Below are 19,112 nucleotides of genomic sequence, written 5' to 3'. Positions count from 1 at the left end.
AAACAGTCCAAATTAGCAGGTGTCTAATTTTTTATTTGAAGCGTTTGGACACTTATCTAATACAGCCTACTTATCTTTATTTAGGAAATTCCAACTCACATGGTGATGATTACTTGCAGAGGCAGGGAGGTGATAGGAACTCCTTTAACACCAAACCAGGTAAAAGTTACAGTAATGTGACATAGCTGTAAAGACATTTTTCTTTGTATGTCTTGGCTGGTTCTTTACTACTTCATTTTTTATTTGTATTTGTCCTTTCATGTCTTTTCTTTGAAACTTTTTCTGGTGTGCTGCATATACACTCACAATAAATATTTTGCATATGTACAGTGATTAGAATCCATCCATTCATTATCCAACCCACTATATCCTAACTACAGGGTCACGGGGGTCTGCTGGAGCCAATCCCAGCCAACACAGGGCACAAGGCAGGGAACAAATCCCGGGCAGGGTGCCAGCCCACCGCAGGACACACACACACACACCCACACACCAAGCACACACTAGGGACAATTTAGGATCACCAATGCACCTAACCTGCATGTCTTTGGACTGTGTGAGGAACCTGGAGTACCCGGAGGAAACCCACGCAGACACGGGGAGAACATGTAAACTCCACACAAGGAGGACCCGAGAAGCAAACCCGGGTCTCCTAACTGCAAGGCAGCAGCACTACCCACTGCGCCACCGTGCCGCCCAGTGATTAGAATATTAACATTAAATATTACTAGTAGAACACTAATCAGTAAAACCAAAAATCTGTAACATGAGGGAAAAAACTGGTCAATGCAAATAAAAAAATGTATTGGGTTTGATTTAAAAAAAGGGAATTGATAATATTATCATTTTTTGAATAATGATATTCTACTGCTTGGAAAACTGCTGTACAGTATGCTAATAATCCGCAGCCTACATTTTCTTTCCAATGGAATTTTTAATTTCTGTTAAGACTGGCCTGTTCCTTCCTAACATGTATATGTTCCTTCTTGATAATCTGTTATCTTTGGGACTATCATGAAAATGATGGTGAAGATCATACCTGGAAGTATATTTTCCTTGAGTAAGACAGATGTATGCCTCTTCAGACATCACTGCATAAATGTAAGCCAGTAGTTCAAGTAAGTGTCTTTGGTTATTCCAAAAAGACAACAGACCTAACTTGCAGACTTTTATTTCTTTCCTCTCATTTATTTTTATCCTCTTCTGACATTTTTTGACCATATCTTCTTTAAAGTTGATTTTCTTATCCTAATTTTCTAGATTGAGTTTTCTCATTCAAAAGTAATCAAAATCAAGTATACAAACTACTTTATTACACTTAAACTGTATATTTTAACAATATGTGTGATGTAAATGTCACATTGCTTTGTTACTGTTCGTTTGCTGGGGTAAGAATGTCTTTAGTCAAGTATGCAACAAAAACTGAATTGAGGGAAAAAAAAAATCCAGATGGAATTATGCTAAAGTTTTAGCATGAACAAGTAGTGAAGCATTGGTTCTATCTTCTCCTAACTTGGACCAAGCTTACATTATTTCTCTTGTGACTTACTCCATTGTTTGGCTTGACTGGAATATCTCAGTGAAAACTTTCTTCTGTCATGTAATACACTGAATGTTTCTATTATGCAGCCTCACCTGTCAATCTCTGATGCTCAAATATTTATTACATGTGTACTGTATTACTATAGTTTAAACTTAAACATTTACCCACAAGAAATACTTTTAAAAAATGTGCGCAAGTTCTATATATACTGAAAATCTGACACTAAGGTCAATGTCAATTTCGCGATTCACTGTCGACTTCTTCACATTTCAGCATTCCCCACAACAGCTGCAGTTCTGTTTGTTGCCTTATACTGATGTTTTGAAAACCCATCCTGCTTATATTGGCTTTCTTCCTGGTTTGGGATTATTTTCAAATCCATGCTACTCAGTTACAAAAGGACTGTGGTAGAATACCATATCTATACTGCTTACCACATACAATCTTGTAGGACAGCTAAGATCTTCTGATTACAACAGTATCCCTATCTTAAAATTTTGATGTACTGGACTGTAAATGTTCTTTCAGCCCTAAACTAGCTCTTACCTAGAGAGCCATGAAAATGATACTCCTACACTCAAAACGGCACATTGTTTTCTCATTTGGGTTGATCTGTGCCATTTTTTACAATCTAAATGTTTTGCATAATTTCATCTTGCAGAATTCTGTAATATGATTTGTTTTATAAATTGGATTGTGGCATCACTTACTATGAAACATAATGAATGTGAGTTACACAAAGACTTGCAATTACTGTTAATTACAAAGTGCAGCCTTGTTCAGTCGATTGAATATGGAGATAGGGATACTGGAGCAAATACAAAGGCATGAAACTTGTGCTGTTAGTAACATAATAAAAGCTACATGGTACACTGTGATTGCATTTGTAACTCTTTATTACATAAACATATACAAAATTGTTAAATAAAAATTTATATTCCAGCTTTTTGTAGAGGACAATGTATAGACTGCACATAAATTCTGAAACATAGGCACATAAGTTGGCTCTAAAGATAAAGTATTTCAAGTCAGAATGTTTACATTTTAAACAGTGGTGTATTATTTTAAAAACTGATTTCCTCACTCATGCATTCTTTCGTTCATGCACTCATGCATTATTTGATTTGTAAAGTGCCCTGCAATGCTAATAACTAATAAAGGCACTAAATAAAATACAGCTTTGTTTTATTAATCAAGAGAAGCAATCATATACATGCAAGGCAAATGATATTACCATGCTCTCCTCCCCAGGAGGATTTGATGTGTCCATTGCTTAGATTCTGTTAAGTTACTTCAAAAACTAAGTATAATAAATTCTGTGCGTTACGCTGTGCAATAGCTAGGGCATATCTAATGCCACTATATCCATTCAATTAAAGTACCTTTCTGAGGGTGTGTAGTACTCAACGGGAAGTGCAATGGGTCAAATTAATCTCACACAGCACCTTTGAAAAAAGTTTTTTTTATACATGTAATGCATCATTATATCTTGAGTACATTTAATATCCTATTCCAGGTGTGTATATATACATACACACACACATATATGTATGTCTGTGTGTATATGTATACGCACACACACACACACACACACTGTGTATTTTTGAAATAAAAAGAACCACTGATTTTGTGAATCTGGTTTCTTTCATGACATAACTGCAGAGTGACTGAAGTTATCCCGGCATCATCAGGCACAAGGCACAAACTGATCTGGGAAGGTATGCCAACCCATTGCAGGGCAGAGTCATGCAGAAACCAACACCCACACTGGAACAACCTAAAGTCTCAATTTAAATTTAAAAGGAAATCTTTGGAAAATGGGAGGGACCTAGAGAAAACCCACGCAGAGAATGTGAAAACTCCACACACCTTGTGAGTGGGCTGTAACTCAAACCAAGATCCGTGAACTGAGGAAATGGCAACAACTGGATTAATCACTGTGCCATCATGCCCTTCACAAACTAGAAACACAAGAAGTAACATGACTCCAAAAAGACATTTTTTGGCTTTATAATACCGGTACATGAAATAATCATGTCCAACCTAATTATTCTGGTTGTGGTCAGTATTTTTTACCCCAAATTCCGTGGTGTAGTCCCTTTTATATTTGAACATTTTATACATTGTCATACATTTTTATTTACAAGAGAAAACCAGCAATCAATGGTTGCGTTACCTGAGAAACCAGAACATTTTTATGAAAACAATGTTATTTAATATGCAGATAATTTTAACATGGAATAAAATGCAATCCTGAAGGTTTTAGAGTTACATAATCAGTTATTTAAAAATTAAAGATTTTTTTTAAAACAGACTTGATGATAAAAATTTAAAAACACCACTCACTTATTAAATGACCCCAAACAGAAAGAATCACTTAAGAAGGTGGGCTGCCATACCAGGTTAGGTTCAGGCTCCTGTATATATACAGGGTGTCCCAAAAGTCACTATACATTTTTAATAAATTCCTAAAAATTACACAAGAAACTGAGTTTATTAATATTTCTAGCATCAACAAAGGAGTCATTGCAATTTTACTTGCTAGGCTTGCAATCACGTTCTAACGCCTTGAAGACTAGTTGTATACCTCCACATGAGCGCCTCCAATTTCGACAACTTTCAGCCACCTTCGGACGCAAGCCTCTCCGACATTTTGCAGCATCTCTTCCCTGACCTCGCTGCAGGCCGTGCAGATTCTTTCCTCAAGCTGTGACAGGTTACGGGGCTTAGTGGCATACACCTTGCTTTTGATATAGCGCCACAAAAAAAAAGTCACAAGGTGTAAGGTCAGGGGAGTGCAGAGCCCATTCAAGGGGACCCCTTCGACAGATCCATCGGTCAGGAAACTTGATGTTCAGGAAATCTCTGACTAACCTGGTAAAGTGGGGAGGGGCTTCATCTTGTTGAATGGTTAAGGGAATAATACGCTTATAAAAACTGCAAAGCCTAAGTTGTCATATGCTGATGGCTTAAGTCTCTCCGAATGATACCTACAAAGAAATACAAAAAAGGAACTGTATAGTGACTTTTGGGACACCCTGTGTATATATACAGTATATATATATATAATTATTTGGGCAGGTACTATATAACATGTCTATGATTTGCTTCTCGTAACTGAGAGGACATGGTGGATGTCTGCTGACTGGCCAGTCAACCACAAGTGTTACCTGGTAGGTACCCACCCAAATGTTGGATTGTGATTTTGACCTATGCATGTAATACTCCAATCTATACCCTGTCAAGTAATCAAACCAGGGGCTGAAGCCTCAGCCGCTGACATCTGAGGTTCGATCCCCTATATATATATTATATGAGAAAGAGAGAGAAAGAGAGTACAATACACACACACACGCAGATTCAGAAAAGTACATCGTACAGCATATAATATCATTCTGTCATTTCTGTTTACTAAAACATTATACGGTTTTGTTTGTTTTCCCAATTCTTTACTGAAGCTCCTTTGCTAACTACACAGTAAATTAAATGCCAGAAGAGAAGTAATCAGTAGAGGGCAGCAGTGCTGCATTTCAGTCAGATCATTCCCTCATATTTTTAACTGTTTCTTTTATGTATTCTTATTGCTATTTTCATTCTAAATCTACATTAAATCAAGCCCATATTTAGATTTCATTTTAATACTATGAAGTATGTTACATTCTAAATGCATAAATTTCTATTTATAATGGACTGGATACATATGGATTTGCTTTAGATTTTGGTGGTTGACTTAAATTAAAACATGCGCTTCTTGTAATTATCAAAGATATATTACAAAAGTGATTTCCCAAATAAACTAATTTAAAGAGGTGAAGCAAAGATAAGGAAATGAAAAAGCCCTCCTAAACCATCTTCTGATTTACTGAGCAACTCAGTTTAGCTTTTGCACAGTGCCCATGGAGACATCTTGAGGCATCTTCAAAGCCCAGTGTGGCAATGTGCTGTATGTGGGTCAGTATCTGCATAATGTACTCCACAGCATGAAGCTCTTCAGTTTGACTAGTCAAAACTTTGATGAAAATTCTTGATTTAAATACAGAAAAAATTTGATAAAGTAGTTCTTTTCCAAGTCTCTAATATAATTGGATGTTGCTTCTAGAATGCTGAAGCCTTTTAAAAATGTCAAAATTGACTTGAAGAAGGCTGTTTTCCCATTATGAAGAGGGAGAAAAAACAATATAAATGCTTGTGAAGATTATACAAACACACCCATTAACACTGAAGCTACATACATACAGTGTAACATGCAGGATTAGGATTCAGTCATCCTTCTTGTCTGAAGTACTGTCTTCATTAACAATTTCAGGAGCAACTTTATTTCCTGCTAGTGTGATGTCAGGTTCCTGTTCTGTTTGCAGTGCGTGGTAACGCTGAAGGTCAAGGTAGGTTGTGAATAGTTTGGCATACTGTGGGTGCTTCAGAGCAAAATCCTTAAATTCTTCTGTAAGATAAAAGCAAACAAAATTTAAATCAGAGCACAAATCAGTAAACATATTTCCTGTTCCTCTTGTAATGAGCAAGCAGAAGGTCATACAATCTTTGAAGGCAATTTTATTAGCCTTGTGTTTGCTAAAAGTGAAGATTTTGTTTAACTTCAGTTTCAGCTTTACTTGCTGTTGCAAGTGCATGAGAATTATTTGTGTTACTATATATTTGGCTGATTCTTTTACCTTAGGTGATCAGCATGTATTACGTGTGTTTACATTTTTGTCAAAGTTAGACTAGAGGCAGATAAAATAACTCGTTCAGGGTCACACAGCAACAGGCAGGAAATTAACTAGCAACTTATGGATTAAGGCTCACTGCCTGAGTAACTACACCCCACTCCTATATTTAGGCTGCTGCCGGAATCTAATTAAATCACATTTCTTCAGAAACATTTAACAATGCTGACCTGTAACTTACACTGTCTTAGCTTTAAACTAAAATGTACCAATACAAAGACATATACAATACACCCCCAAACTTTGCGGGGGTTACGTTCCTAGAGCACCCGCGAATTGTGAAAAACCGCAAATTTTGGATGTGGTTAAAAAAAATGCCTATTTTTATAGTTTAAACCCTAAATATGCCCCCAAAACACTTTAATTTCATTTCAAACTCACTTTAATACATTACCTTAAAAAAGAATGTGAAGGTAAACCCGAATACTGTACAGTACTTTACTGCTATGTCTCCCGCAGTGCTAGAATGTAAAATACCGATGTTACCGCTATATGTACTGTAATGCATGCAAGCGCGTTTTCATTGCCAGAAGCCTTAGAAGGTGCAGGACGTTTCGGCGGCATCTTGGGACTTTAAGAAGAACAAAACGGAAAACACGAGAACACTCAGCTGGAGATGCATCACAGAGCAGCAGTCAATCAGCAGTAAGGAAAAATGAATAACGCTGTAGCGGACCGGTGCCGCTAAGATTTACACCATCAAGAAGACATCGATTTATTTATTTTTATGGTGAAGATTCCTGGGACGCACCCAGCCTTGGCCCGGGCCGCATGCACTCACAAACAGAAACAAAAACAAAGCAAACCAGTAATGAAACAGCAAATAAAGAATGCAATGAAAACAAATGAAATAAATGAAAACAATGATACCACCCCAATTCCCCTTACGGCGATTACACATTAAATAAGTCGCTGTTGTAAGTCGCTCTGGATAAGAGCGTCTGCTAAATGATGTAAATGTAAATACTGTACAACAAAGCAGAAACAAAACACACACAGTAAAGTCCATGAAAAACAGCAACGGATGAAATGTAATGATGAAAATAGATAGTCCAGAGGTCTGCACGTTGAATGGGAATGTAAAGATAGTCCTACCAGTAGTTCCTGAAATGGTGAAGACGGGTGGACGGGTTCAGGAGCGCTCCTTTCTTCGCAGGATGGCCATGAATCCACTTACAGTCCTCATGTACACAGGCAGACGGCAGACAATCCAGACCCCAACCACGAAACAATCCAGGACAAAACGAATAAGTACGGGAAACCCAACAGAAGGCAGACAGACAGGAACTTATGAACTTAAGTTGCAGTTTCAAATTCTATTGGCTACTTCCACCATCCCAAGCAACGTTTTCCTCTACGGTTGCTCCCTGTTCTCTCTACAGTACAGTATTGCCACGAAAAAAGCCATAAAAAATTGCGGAGGATATTTGCGGTTTCCGCTAACAATTATTAGTTAGGTTCTAAGGAAAAATCTGCGAACGACTGAGGCTGCAAACTCTGAACCGTGACTTTGCGGGGGTCTATTGTATTAAGCTGCTTTCATATATACAGTGTTCACAGTTACTAAATGTATGAATGTTTTATCCTGTCCCCTGGCAATGAGAGATAGAAAATTGAAGATCCACAGATCTTATATCTGCTGAAGAATCAGCCCATCAAGCAGCTGCCTATAATGCTTTTACAGAGTCACGTGAAGAGGTGAAAAAAAAAAATTACTTCAAGAGCTTAATTCTATAATACAAAACACAAAGCTTGTAGGATAGATATATATATTGGAATACAATAAATTATGTATGCCTTTTAAAAGCTGGACAAGTGCATGTATGTTTCTGTAAGGTCCAAACATTGGTGATTTGCTAATAAAATCAGCAGATACTATCTCTCTATTATAAAAGAAAATCTTGAGACGAGACTATTTTCAAGAGATTTTTCAAGTCTCTCCCTCCTCTTAAACATTTTCAACCATACCTGTGGTCCTCTCACGTGAAAATTGTCCATCATTTACACGGCAAATTGGTTAAATGCGTATCAATAGACTATGCTGAAACAGTTGGTGGTGATGGTGCAGAAGATGAAAACATCAGCTTACAATATCCCATAGAATATCTATAACCGGGCGGCACGGTGGCGCAGTGGGTAGCGCTGCTGCCTCGCAGTTGGGAGATCTGGGGACCTGGGTTCGATTCCCGGGTCCTCCCTGCGTGGAGTTTGCATGTTCTCCCCGTGTCTGCGTGGGTTTCCTCCGGGCGCTCCGGTTTCCTCCCACAGTCCAAAGACATGCAGGTTAGGTGGATTGGCGATTCTAAATTGGCCCGTGGGTGTGTTTGTGTGTGTCCTGTGGTGGGTTGGCACCCTGCCCAGGATTGTTTCCTGCCTTGTGCCCTGTGTTGGCTGGGATTGGCTCCAGCAGACCCCCGTGACCCTGTGTTCGGATTCAGCGGGTTGGAAAATGGATGGATGGATGGATATCTATAACCATTAACACCGGCTGAATTACTGTTGAAAGAAAGATGTATTGTAATGTTATTGCGTAATTTATGTCTGTGAGTGATGGGCTATGCAATAGGACAAGATTAGTTGTATTCAAAACTGGTCAAACAATTCTGACATGTAAAATTTTAACAGGCGACAAGAAAGGTAAAGTAGTACATCTTCAGCAGATAACAGACACCAAAGGAGATCTTGATGTGCCATTCGTATTAAAACGTTTACAGTTTCCCATTAGAACAGCTTTTGCTATGACAATTAACAAATCACAGGGAAAAACATTCAAAAAAGTCAATATTCACTCATGGGCAGTTATACGTTGCGTTGTCATCATGTAAGTCCAACCACGGAATCAAAATTCAATGTGATATTGACGAAAAGTTAATTAAAAAAATTGTTTTTAACTGAAGTGTTACAGTAAAAGTATAAGTTTTAAAAGTATTTGCATGTTAATTTCAAAGCCAAACAGACCGAAAGTGTATAGCGCAACGAATACCTCTAACGCAAACAATTTTCTTTGTATTTATTACGTTTTACTATTTTTTACTTTGGTTAATTACTCACTGTAATGTAAAATAGTTAGGTTCTATTATGCATATGTAATAATTCCCATGAAAATAACAATCTGTTTAAATTGTACATCTGCTTCCCCATATGCAAGCAGCAGATCCGCGAAGTGGCTAGCACACAGCGCCCGCCCGGGGGTTGGCAAGCGAAGTGAGCAGGGGGCAGAGCCCCCTAGTACTTCCACAAAAATAGTTACCGTATGTTATTTTTCCTGACCCATCCACATCAATGTCTTGAAACAGTTTGGTAACATCCAAATCAGGAATCCCCAGAGAAGAGCGCAAAAGAGATGAGAATTCATCTTCTGTTATATGTTCATCATCATCTGTATCAAAGAGCTACACAAAAAACAGAAAAAGGTCTAAAATCAACCAGAAAAACAAATACCACGCTTCAACAGAATTATAATTACACATTTAATAATCATATGATGATTAATAAATCGTATAATGGTTTGACCTTTATTTCCACAGTAACTCTCAGTTAATTTTATTACCAAAGGAATTTCCAAGGCAATCCATTCAGGGCACATGCAAAATATATGCATATATATCAGTCTACAATATAATATAACCAAACATATTAATGCACCAGAAGCAATTTTATAAACTTCAAATTAGAAACAATACAAAATCTTACTTACCTTAAAAGCCATATGAATTGTTTCTTCATTATTAACAGGTCTACAAAGAACAGCCAGTCCAATCACATACTCTCTAAAATCTATGGTACTATCTCCATTCTGAAGGATGAAAAAACACAATCCATTTTTAGTGAAAAAGATTTTAAAAAATCCACTAATTTTAGAATGACTTAATGTTAAGTGGTTACAAACAAAAATCCTCTTGACACATAAATAAATAGAATGTATTAAAAAAATAAAAGAATGTGTTGAAACAGGTTTGAGGGGATTAAAACAGGAGTGTGCATTTCTTATTTGAAGTCTTTATAGTTTCATTTAGGTCTCATACTTTTAAGATTTTATTCAATCATCTTTTTATTATATATTTCAACTTTTTATTTTCCTGTTTCCATAAGATGCAGCAGTATTAACTTACTCTCAGTTTCAAAACCAGCAGTAAAGTACACTTTGCTGTAACATGTATTCAGTCACTTGAATCAGCTCTTGCTCACATAACTGGCCTAAATAATAATAAAACACAGGAGATACAACGCAAATAACACTTTTATGCCCAATAATTAGAATGCACACATAATTTAGGAAATAGCTGGTTACACTGAAAGATTTTAGAAAGTTTTACTGTATATACTACAATGATCATCTGCCTGATAATTTTAAAATGTAAGGCTTTAACAATAGAGAATGAACAAATTAAATGCATAAAAACCTACATCCTGGTGAATATAAGGGAAGATAAAGATAGTTCCTTATAGTAATTTATATCTCTCTGATATAAGTTTTATCTGATATTGTATTATACTTAATTCAAGAGGTTTTATATCAGGTCACTCTCAAACTCACTTAATTCAAAGCAGAGTTGCGGGGAGATGGCAGGGGGATATATACTGTATGTATATATATATATAATATATATATATACAGTAATCCCTCCTCCATCGCGGGGGTTGCGTTCCAGAGCCACCCGCAAAATAAGAAAATCCGCGAAGTAGAAACCATATGTTTATATGGTTATTTTTATATTGTCATGCTTGGGCCACAGATTTGCGCAGAAACACAGGAGGTTGTAGAGAGACAGGAACGTTATTCAAACACTGCAAACAAACATTTGTCTCTTTTTCAAAAGTTTAAACTGTGCTCCATGACAAGACAGAGATGACAGTTCTGTCTCACAATTAAAAGAATGCAAACATATCTTCCTCTTCAAAGGAGTGTGTGTCAGGAGCACAGGCTGTCAGAGAGATAGAGAAAAAACCAAACAAATCAATAGGGCTGTTTGGCTGTTAAGTATGCGAAGCACCGCGGCACAAAGCTGTTGAAGGCGGCAGCTCACACCCCCTCCATCAGGAGCAGGGAGAGAGAGACCAACAAAAATCAATACGTGCCCTTCGAGCTTTTAAGTATGCGAAGCACCGTGCAGCATGTCGTTTCAGTTAGCAGCTGCACAAAAGATAGCGACGTGAAGATAATCTTTCAGCATTTTTAGACGAGCGTCCTTATCGTCTAGGTGTGCGAATAGCTCCCCTGCTCAATCCCCCTACGTCAGGATCAGAGAAAGTCAGCGCAAGAGAAAGAGAAATGTAAGCTGGGTAGCTTCTCAGCCATCTGCCAATAGCGTCCCTTGTATGAAATCAACTGGGCAAACCAACTGAGGAAGCATGTACCAGAAATTAAAAGACCCATTGTCCGCAGAAACCCACGAAGCAGCGAAAAATCCGCAATATATATTTAAATATGCTTACATATAAAATCCGCGATGGAGTGAAGCCGCGAAAGGCGAAGTGCGATATAGCGAGGGATTACTGTATATATATATATATATATATATATTATATATATACATATATTTATAGGGTAACACCATTACTAAAACAGTACGAAATTCTTTAACAGGACAATAATATACAGTATGTTGTGAATGAGGGTGAATTAATTACTGATGGAGATTCTACAAATGAAATCTTTAATTTTGCAACACAAACAATAAAACCTAATGGTTAACAATAAAAGTTAATAGACAAGTTAATTTATTAAGACTATAGAAATATCACAACTCTTCAAAATAGTTTTAACACAAAAAAATCACTCACCAGTAAAAGCTAACGGGACTGCATTGGAGTTATATTCTATAAACAGTTCACTATATCTGTTGTATAAGCGATAGTATGCCATCATTAGTTAATACTGTATACAGAATGACTGACTGCAACTGGTTACTATACAAGCATATAGTATATGGTTATGGAGTCTAGCAAAGGGATTCTGAGCAAAATCAGCTTGTATATATAGTATGTTCTTTAATTATTGTGCCACACCCAAGCAAACAAAACACTAACCCTGTCAAAGAGGGCGAATAACTCTTGTAGGACTGGGCTGATCGGCAGTTTAAGGAATTTAGAAAATTCTTCAATCCCAATTCTTCCTCCTTTGGCTGCATTTGCAACATTGGCAAAGCCTTCTAATTCTTTCTTGATATTATCCCATTTAAGACTGCAAAAAAAAATTTAAGCAAGTTATTAGCATTGGAAAAATGTGTCTAAGATTTTAAAATATGAATTTTTATTTCTGACATTCCTTGAAATATCTTGAGGTTCAAGCAAGCACATAACAGACTTTTTACTGGTGTCATTTTAGATGTTTTTAAAGAGTATAGAATGTTATATTAAAGGAGAAGCTTCAGGTATGGGTGCTGGTATATGGAATTTATTATGTTTGAAAGCATGTTATTTTGTATCAGTTTTTGGGGCATGTTCCAAAGCTGCCATTAGCAGTGAACTATAATCAATAAATTAATGGAGGAATCACCCATCATTCAAAATTTTAAATATTTTCCGACAATTTTAGTTTATATGTCCTGTAATGTATTAAATACGACTGACAAAAAATATGTTCCAGTCTTAAAGGTGCAAAAAATGTTCCTTCATCTAAAGGTTTTTTTCCTAATGTGAACAATAAAAATGGAAGAGCCACCCTATTCCTGAGAGCAATTTAGAGATGGTAGTTAAATCAACCTGCTTGGTTTTAAATGGTCAGAAGAGGCAAAGAAAAAAAAATCTAATCATCCTTAACATGTAAGCTAATGATTTTAAATAATACTGTGTTACTGAACTCCACAAATGACTGTACTCCATTGGGCCCTTGAGCAAGGCTCTTAATCTGCAATTACTTCATCCTAGGTATGGCGTTAATCTGCATCCAGCCCTGCAAGCAGGTCCTCCAGTTTATAGTGAAAACTTGGGGGTTGGTAGCAGGATTAGCACTCCAGCCACTGTTAAAAAAATGGCAACGTAGTATCAGCACATGCTCCTAACCTCTCTCTATTTTAGTTTACTGAATTTAAAAGCCAGTTTTAGCATCATAGATTTGCTTGTATATATTTATACCTGACTTTTTTCATACAAGATGTTTAAATATATACAAGTAAAATTAAACAAAGAATTATACAGTAGAAATTGAATACCAACAAAAGTGTTTACAGTGTTATATTGTGATATTAAAGGTATTTTTACTTGAGCTTCCTGCTGATTTTGGTGAACTCCACCAAACCTGCTTCCATTGGCAAAGTTAGCTCCCCTGCTGATATCATAAGTCTGCAGTCTTCATAAGTGTGATCAGTCACTGGTAATCCAAGAGACCTATAACATACAAAGTTTTTATTTTAATATACTATAAACATTTTTTCCAAGTGTGCATTAAAATATTACATTTAAAATATTACTACCGTATAAAACTAAAGTAATATACAAATAAAAAGCATGAAATTAAAAAGTTTCAAATACTTTTAAAAACATATCTGAAAAGCATTCTGACATTTCCACTAAGTATGTCAATGCCTGTGGATAAATACTCGATATGTTCAAGAAGGTTAAGTTGGTTCGTAAGTACTACTAAGAAAGCAGGTAAAAATTAAATTAGGAAGTTGTTATTTATTCATAAAGATTACATCCTTACGTAGCCATTATACTCCTGACTCTACTTGCAAAAAGGCAGGGGTCACTTTTCTCTTCTTCACTTGGAACGTGTGGTAGAAGAAACTGAAAAGAGTGAGAAAGAAACAGCACATAACAAACATATTTTCATTTCTGAATTGCCCCTAGAAAATTGCTGGGTTGTGAACAAAACACAGCCAGGTATCCCAGGGAGAATCAGTAAAATTCCCAATAGTCTCATTTCACATTTTGTGAACAAAGAAAGAAAACTGCAGGTAAAATACACATATCAGAACAATATGCTAACATTAATATGACACATGTATGATGATTAAATCTGAATAAACAAGTTTCAAAAACAAACTATACTTTCTGGATATTGACTTTAATGGGGAGGGGTTTTCCTTATTTGAAAATCAAAATCAGTCCAAACATACATTTCTAAACCCAGTTAACCAACAGATACAATTAGTCACCTCCCAATTTATACACTACATATGGTTTCAAACCAGCTCCAATAGAAAAGTGATAGTGAAGGAACTGGGATGAGTGCTGCTTTGTGCAGCTTTTCAGAACAGAAACAACACATTAGGATGCATTTTTGAATCCACCCTTTTTACTTCAAGTGCCAAACTATGGTTGATCAGTTTTCAGTTTCTAGTACTGTTAATAAATTCAGTATGCCATGCAAATTTATAATTCAAATTGAATAAACTCTACATTTGACCAACTCCACTTACCAACTAATTTTTCAAGCACATTTCAAAAGCCCACTTCCTGCCTGGGATAAAACGTCTAGGTGTGAACGCTTTCAATCAAAGAAACTGCCTGGTTGCTCTATTACAAGTCACCGCATGAATATTAGTAAATTCATGGGATGATTAACTATGGCATTTCTTGGGTCATAGGCAAAAAAGGGCTAATAGCAGACTGCTGGACAAAAAAAGCTTAGTGAGTCTTAATTAACTGAGTGGCACACCAGTCCAAGTTTAAATAATACTTTTTTTTCTTCTATATGTTATGATGTTTGTCAGGAGTTTGCAAGGCTAAAATAAAACAAGATTCTATACAAGTCTACAATGTTGCAAAGATAATATGTAAAATTTTCTTACTTCAATCTCTACTTTGGTATATAGTTGACAGAGAGTCAGTAACAGAAGTGTTCTCCTGTGACAGAAAATAAATAATAAAACTGTAAAATTTTGTAGGAAAATATTCAGACTGATTATACAGTAAATGAAGCATGCTATTTATTTATAAACATGATACAACCTACTTGACAAGATTATCATGTACACATAATTAAAAAAATGTGCTGTACTTTAAGAATTCATTGCACCTTACTATATATATGTTATGTATAATATTCCAGTTGTTCCTAAACTATATAACCTGGCACAATTACATTTTATAAAAATAATTTTGAAGATTTACTTTTATTCCATTATTTTATATAAATTAATATTGTAGTTAGCACCTACTTAACTTACTTTGATAAGAATGCATAAGAAAATCATTTTTTCTAAATAAAAAATATATGACTTCTTGACATTGTATGTGACATGCAATAAAAATACCATCTGGTTTAGTTATAGCTTTCATTATATTGTATATTATGCATATGCATAAATCATAATGCTGCTATAAATTTTATTTAATAATTTTAGTTATTTTCAAAATTAATTTGTGTAACATTCATTTCTAATGTTATTTGTGGTATGTATGTCACAGAGCTCAAGTGGTGTGAGCCTATTACAGGATGAACTTTCATAATCAAAAATCCAAATAGTCATGAGGGAAGTTCCTTGGTCTCAAATTTATGAGACAAGTGTTCACATCCCAAAGGGGGTGACTTTTGGCAAGATTGCTGGCTTTACCAAAATAACCTAATAATATATGCAACAATAGATGGTTGCTACATAGACAAGATACATAATTGATTTTGCAGTTGGCTAATAACATACAGCACTACAACTTGTGAATGAAGTGATAAAATGCATTCATCCATGTAAGCAGCCTGTAATGGCACTCATAATAAAGTGCCCTAGGATGCAAAGTGCTAAATGTTTGACAGCCTGCATGCAAATCCAACTTTTTTTTATATTCAGTTCTGGTTTCACTGTATGTGCATGACTAAGTGCAAAGGTATAAGCTAACAATTTATTTTTATTTTTCAGTTTTTATTAGACAAGTGGATGAAATGTGCTTATGTTGTTTTCACTGAAAGTCATCACAATTTACCAGTGAAGCATAAAGTTTTCTTGGTAACGTAACAGTTTTAGGTTTCCATTCCAGTCCAGAATCACCCTATTATCTACCTGGGACACATCAGTTCCTACTGGATACCAGTCTACATTCTCTGTTACAAACAATCCTATATGGCAATCGGTAATGTGCTGCAGTGGCGATGGGGCATTTGCTTGAAGGCTTTTGGCAAGTATTAATGGAGGGTCTGACCAGTGTGCAATTACAATGTGCACGGACAGTCATTTATCAAGAAAAAAGTTATCATGTAAATCCACCAGGTTCAGAACAGTTGTAAAAAAAATCCTACAAACACCAGGCACAAATGCTAAGGCATTGGTGACCAGTCCATCAAAGTAAACAAAATTATTTGCAGGCTAATTTCAACTAAATGGGCATGTTTACTTTTTGCTAAATATAAGAGAAGAATTCATCACCACAAAAATGATTAGTCATTTAATGAGATAGTTTTAGTATAAGATCAATAAGTTAATAAATAAATCATGCACTATGATTTTCTGTAATCCTGTTGTAGTTTAAAAATATGCAACAAATGGAATAAAAGGAGCAATATTGACTTTGTTATCAATTAGTAAAAAAAAAAATACAGTGTTCATTTTATTGCAAGAACAAAAAGCTACAACAACTTACGCTTTATAACCTTGCCATGTCCAGGTTACTGTATCCTGTATTTAAAAAAAAACAATTAGAATGCAGTAAATGCCATTAAGTTTGAATAAATTATTTCAGTACGGCAAAGTTTCAGCAAAAATGTTTTCTGTTTTTTATGATATACAGTGTTCCCCCTGCCTATCGCGGAAGTTACGTTCCAGACCCATCAGCGAGAGGTGAAAATCCGCGATATAGAAAGACCATATAAAAAAAATTTTTTTTTATAGTTTAAGCCTTAAAATACGCCCCCCCCCCCACACACATGCTTTAAACACATGTAAACTTATTAAAACACACTTTGTAAACACATTTGATATGTGGATGTCGGGCTAAGGATATGAGTAACATCTCTCTATTATAAAAAAAAACTTGGCAGGGAGAACAGGGAGACGAGGCGTGATCTTCTTGGAAGACAATTTGACATCCCGCGACAGACATTTTAACATCATGCAAGACTAGGCAGTGAGACAGAAGGACAACTGCTGTACAGGCTTTTAAATGATCGACGCACAGAGCGACAAGCAGAACAGGCATCTTGTCAGAAGCAGCACAAAGCCAGTAGCTGATCCGTCCGCTTCTCCTTAGCATGCGTTCAGCTTCCCCACTTCACAACGCAATGACACGCAAGACTAGACATTACAACCTTAGGAAGCAAAATGCGTGAGATGGTGACTTTTGCACATCATGCCCTACAATTTAAAACAAGTTCACGGACATCTAACCTAGCAGTTGTTGGAATGGTTTTGGCAGACACACTTCATGTGCTCCCAGCTCTTAAAACAACGACAAGCAGAACATGCAGCTCGCCAGCAGCAGCAAGCCAGATCCAAGCGCATCTCCTTAGTGTGCATTCAGCCCAACCCCACCCCAATTCCCAACCCCAGAACACTAGCGGCAGAGACGCAAGGTGGCAAAAGGACAGCTGCTGTACAGGCTTTTAAATGACTGGTGCAAAGCATGACAAGCAGAACATGCAGCTGGCCACCAGTAGCAGCAAGACAGCAGCTGAACCGATCGCATCTCTTTCGCGTGTGTTCAGACCCCCCCTTCACAACACGAGCAGCGTTATAAGTCCTGCGAGAATGAGATTTAACCATGCCCGGGGAAGGAAATAAAGAACAAATATTGTTTTTACAAAAGTTTTAAAGTAAAAATGAAAATAATGCATATATAACAATTCCCATGAAAATAACAGTCTCTTTAAATTGTTTATCCTGTAAACCAAACCCGGGGGTGGGCAAGCAAAGCCCCCTAGTAATAATAATAATAAATCTGCGATGTAGTGGGGGCGCGATAGCTATATCGTGATATAGTGGGGGATCATTGTATTTTTATTCTACACATTGCAAAGGGAGGACAGGCTGAGATCTGAAATACTAGCAGACAAAGGTCCCATTATATTGTAAACACACATTTACTGGAAGTTCACAAAATCAGGTTTGTGAAAGACCTAATGCAATTCTAAACAAATGATAATAATACTAAAAAATCTGTAGCTTCAAAAGGACAATTATCCCTGTGTCTAAGAAAACAAAAGTAGACTGTCTATTTACAGATTGGTGGTACTCAATCTAATCATAATGAAATGCTTTGAGAGACTGTGCTACGGCACATGAAACAGAGCATACCAGATAGTCATAATGAAAATTTGCATATTTGCATATTGTCACAAATGGTCCAGAAAGAACATTGATTCTCTTTTTACTTCAAGCCATCCTGGCATATCTGGTTAATAAAAACTATTTATAGATTACAGCTCAGTATTTAACACTGTTGTGCCATCACAACTGACCACCAAAATCCTCAATTTATGATAAGCACCACCCTCTGCAACTGGATTTTGGACTTCTAAACCAACATATCTCAGCATGTGTGGACTGGCAGCATGACATCCTCTATACTGTGCCTATCTAACCCGGTAGTGCGGTGAGCCTCCTTCTGCATTTTTGGCCAGACACAGCTCCAACTCCATCATTAAATTTGCTGATGACACAACCATCATAGGCCTTATCAGCAATAATCATAACACAGGTTACAGAGAAGAACTGACTTAATGAAGACCAGGACAACAATATCATCCTTAATGACCCTTAATAGCAGCAAAAAAGCTGATCACTGACTTTAAAAAGCAGAAAGAAGACTACACTTATATCTGTATTTGAGGGGATGCTGTGGAGAGGGTGAGCAGCTTTAAATTTCTTGAAGTGACCATCACTGATGAACTAAAGTGGACACAACACGTTTTGTCTATTGTCAAGAAGGTTCACTAAAACCTTTACTTACGTGGTTGCAGCAGAAAGAAGGTA

General features: G+C 36.4%; 1 protein-coding gene across 1 annotated transcript in view; it reads right to left on the bottom strand.

Annotated features, from left to right (window-relative positions):
- Positions 1-2,426: 2,426 nt before the first annotated feature.
- Positions 2,427-19,112, bottom strand: part of lpcat2 (lysophosphatidylcholine acyltransferase 2) — a 66,320-nt gene continuing 49,634 nt past the window's right edge. The window contains exons 7-14 of the mRNA XM_028809318.2: positions 16,786-16,820; positions 15,003-15,057; positions 13,913-13,995; positions 13,471-13,596; positions 12,298-12,451; positions 9,965-10,063; positions 9,518-9,659; positions 2,427-5,984 (exon numbers count right to left, since the gene is read on the bottom strand). Coding sequence (XP_028665151.1) covers positions 5,803-5,984; positions 9,518-9,659; positions 9,965-10,063; positions 12,298-12,451; positions 13,471-13,596; positions 13,913-13,995; positions 15,003-15,057; positions 16,786-16,820 — 876 coding nt within the window. The 3' untranslated portion in view covers positions 2,427-5,802. The remainder of the gene's footprint in view (positions 5,985-9,517; positions 9,660-9,964; positions 10,064-12,297; positions 12,452-13,470; positions 13,597-13,912; positions 13,996-15,002; positions 15,058-16,785; positions 16,821-19,112) is intronic.

The sequence above is a fragment of the Erpetoichthys calabaricus genome, chromosome 9, assembly GCF_900747795.2.
Source record: "Erpetoichthys calabaricus chromosome 9, fErpCal1.3, whole genome shotgun sequence".
Lineage (NCBI taxonomy): Eukaryota > Metazoa > Chordata > Cladistia > Polypteriformes > Polypteridae > Erpetoichthys > Erpetoichthys calabaricus.
The sequence above is the reverse complement of the archived record's forward strand: the minus strand, read 5'-3'. Positions and strand labels throughout refer to the sequence as shown.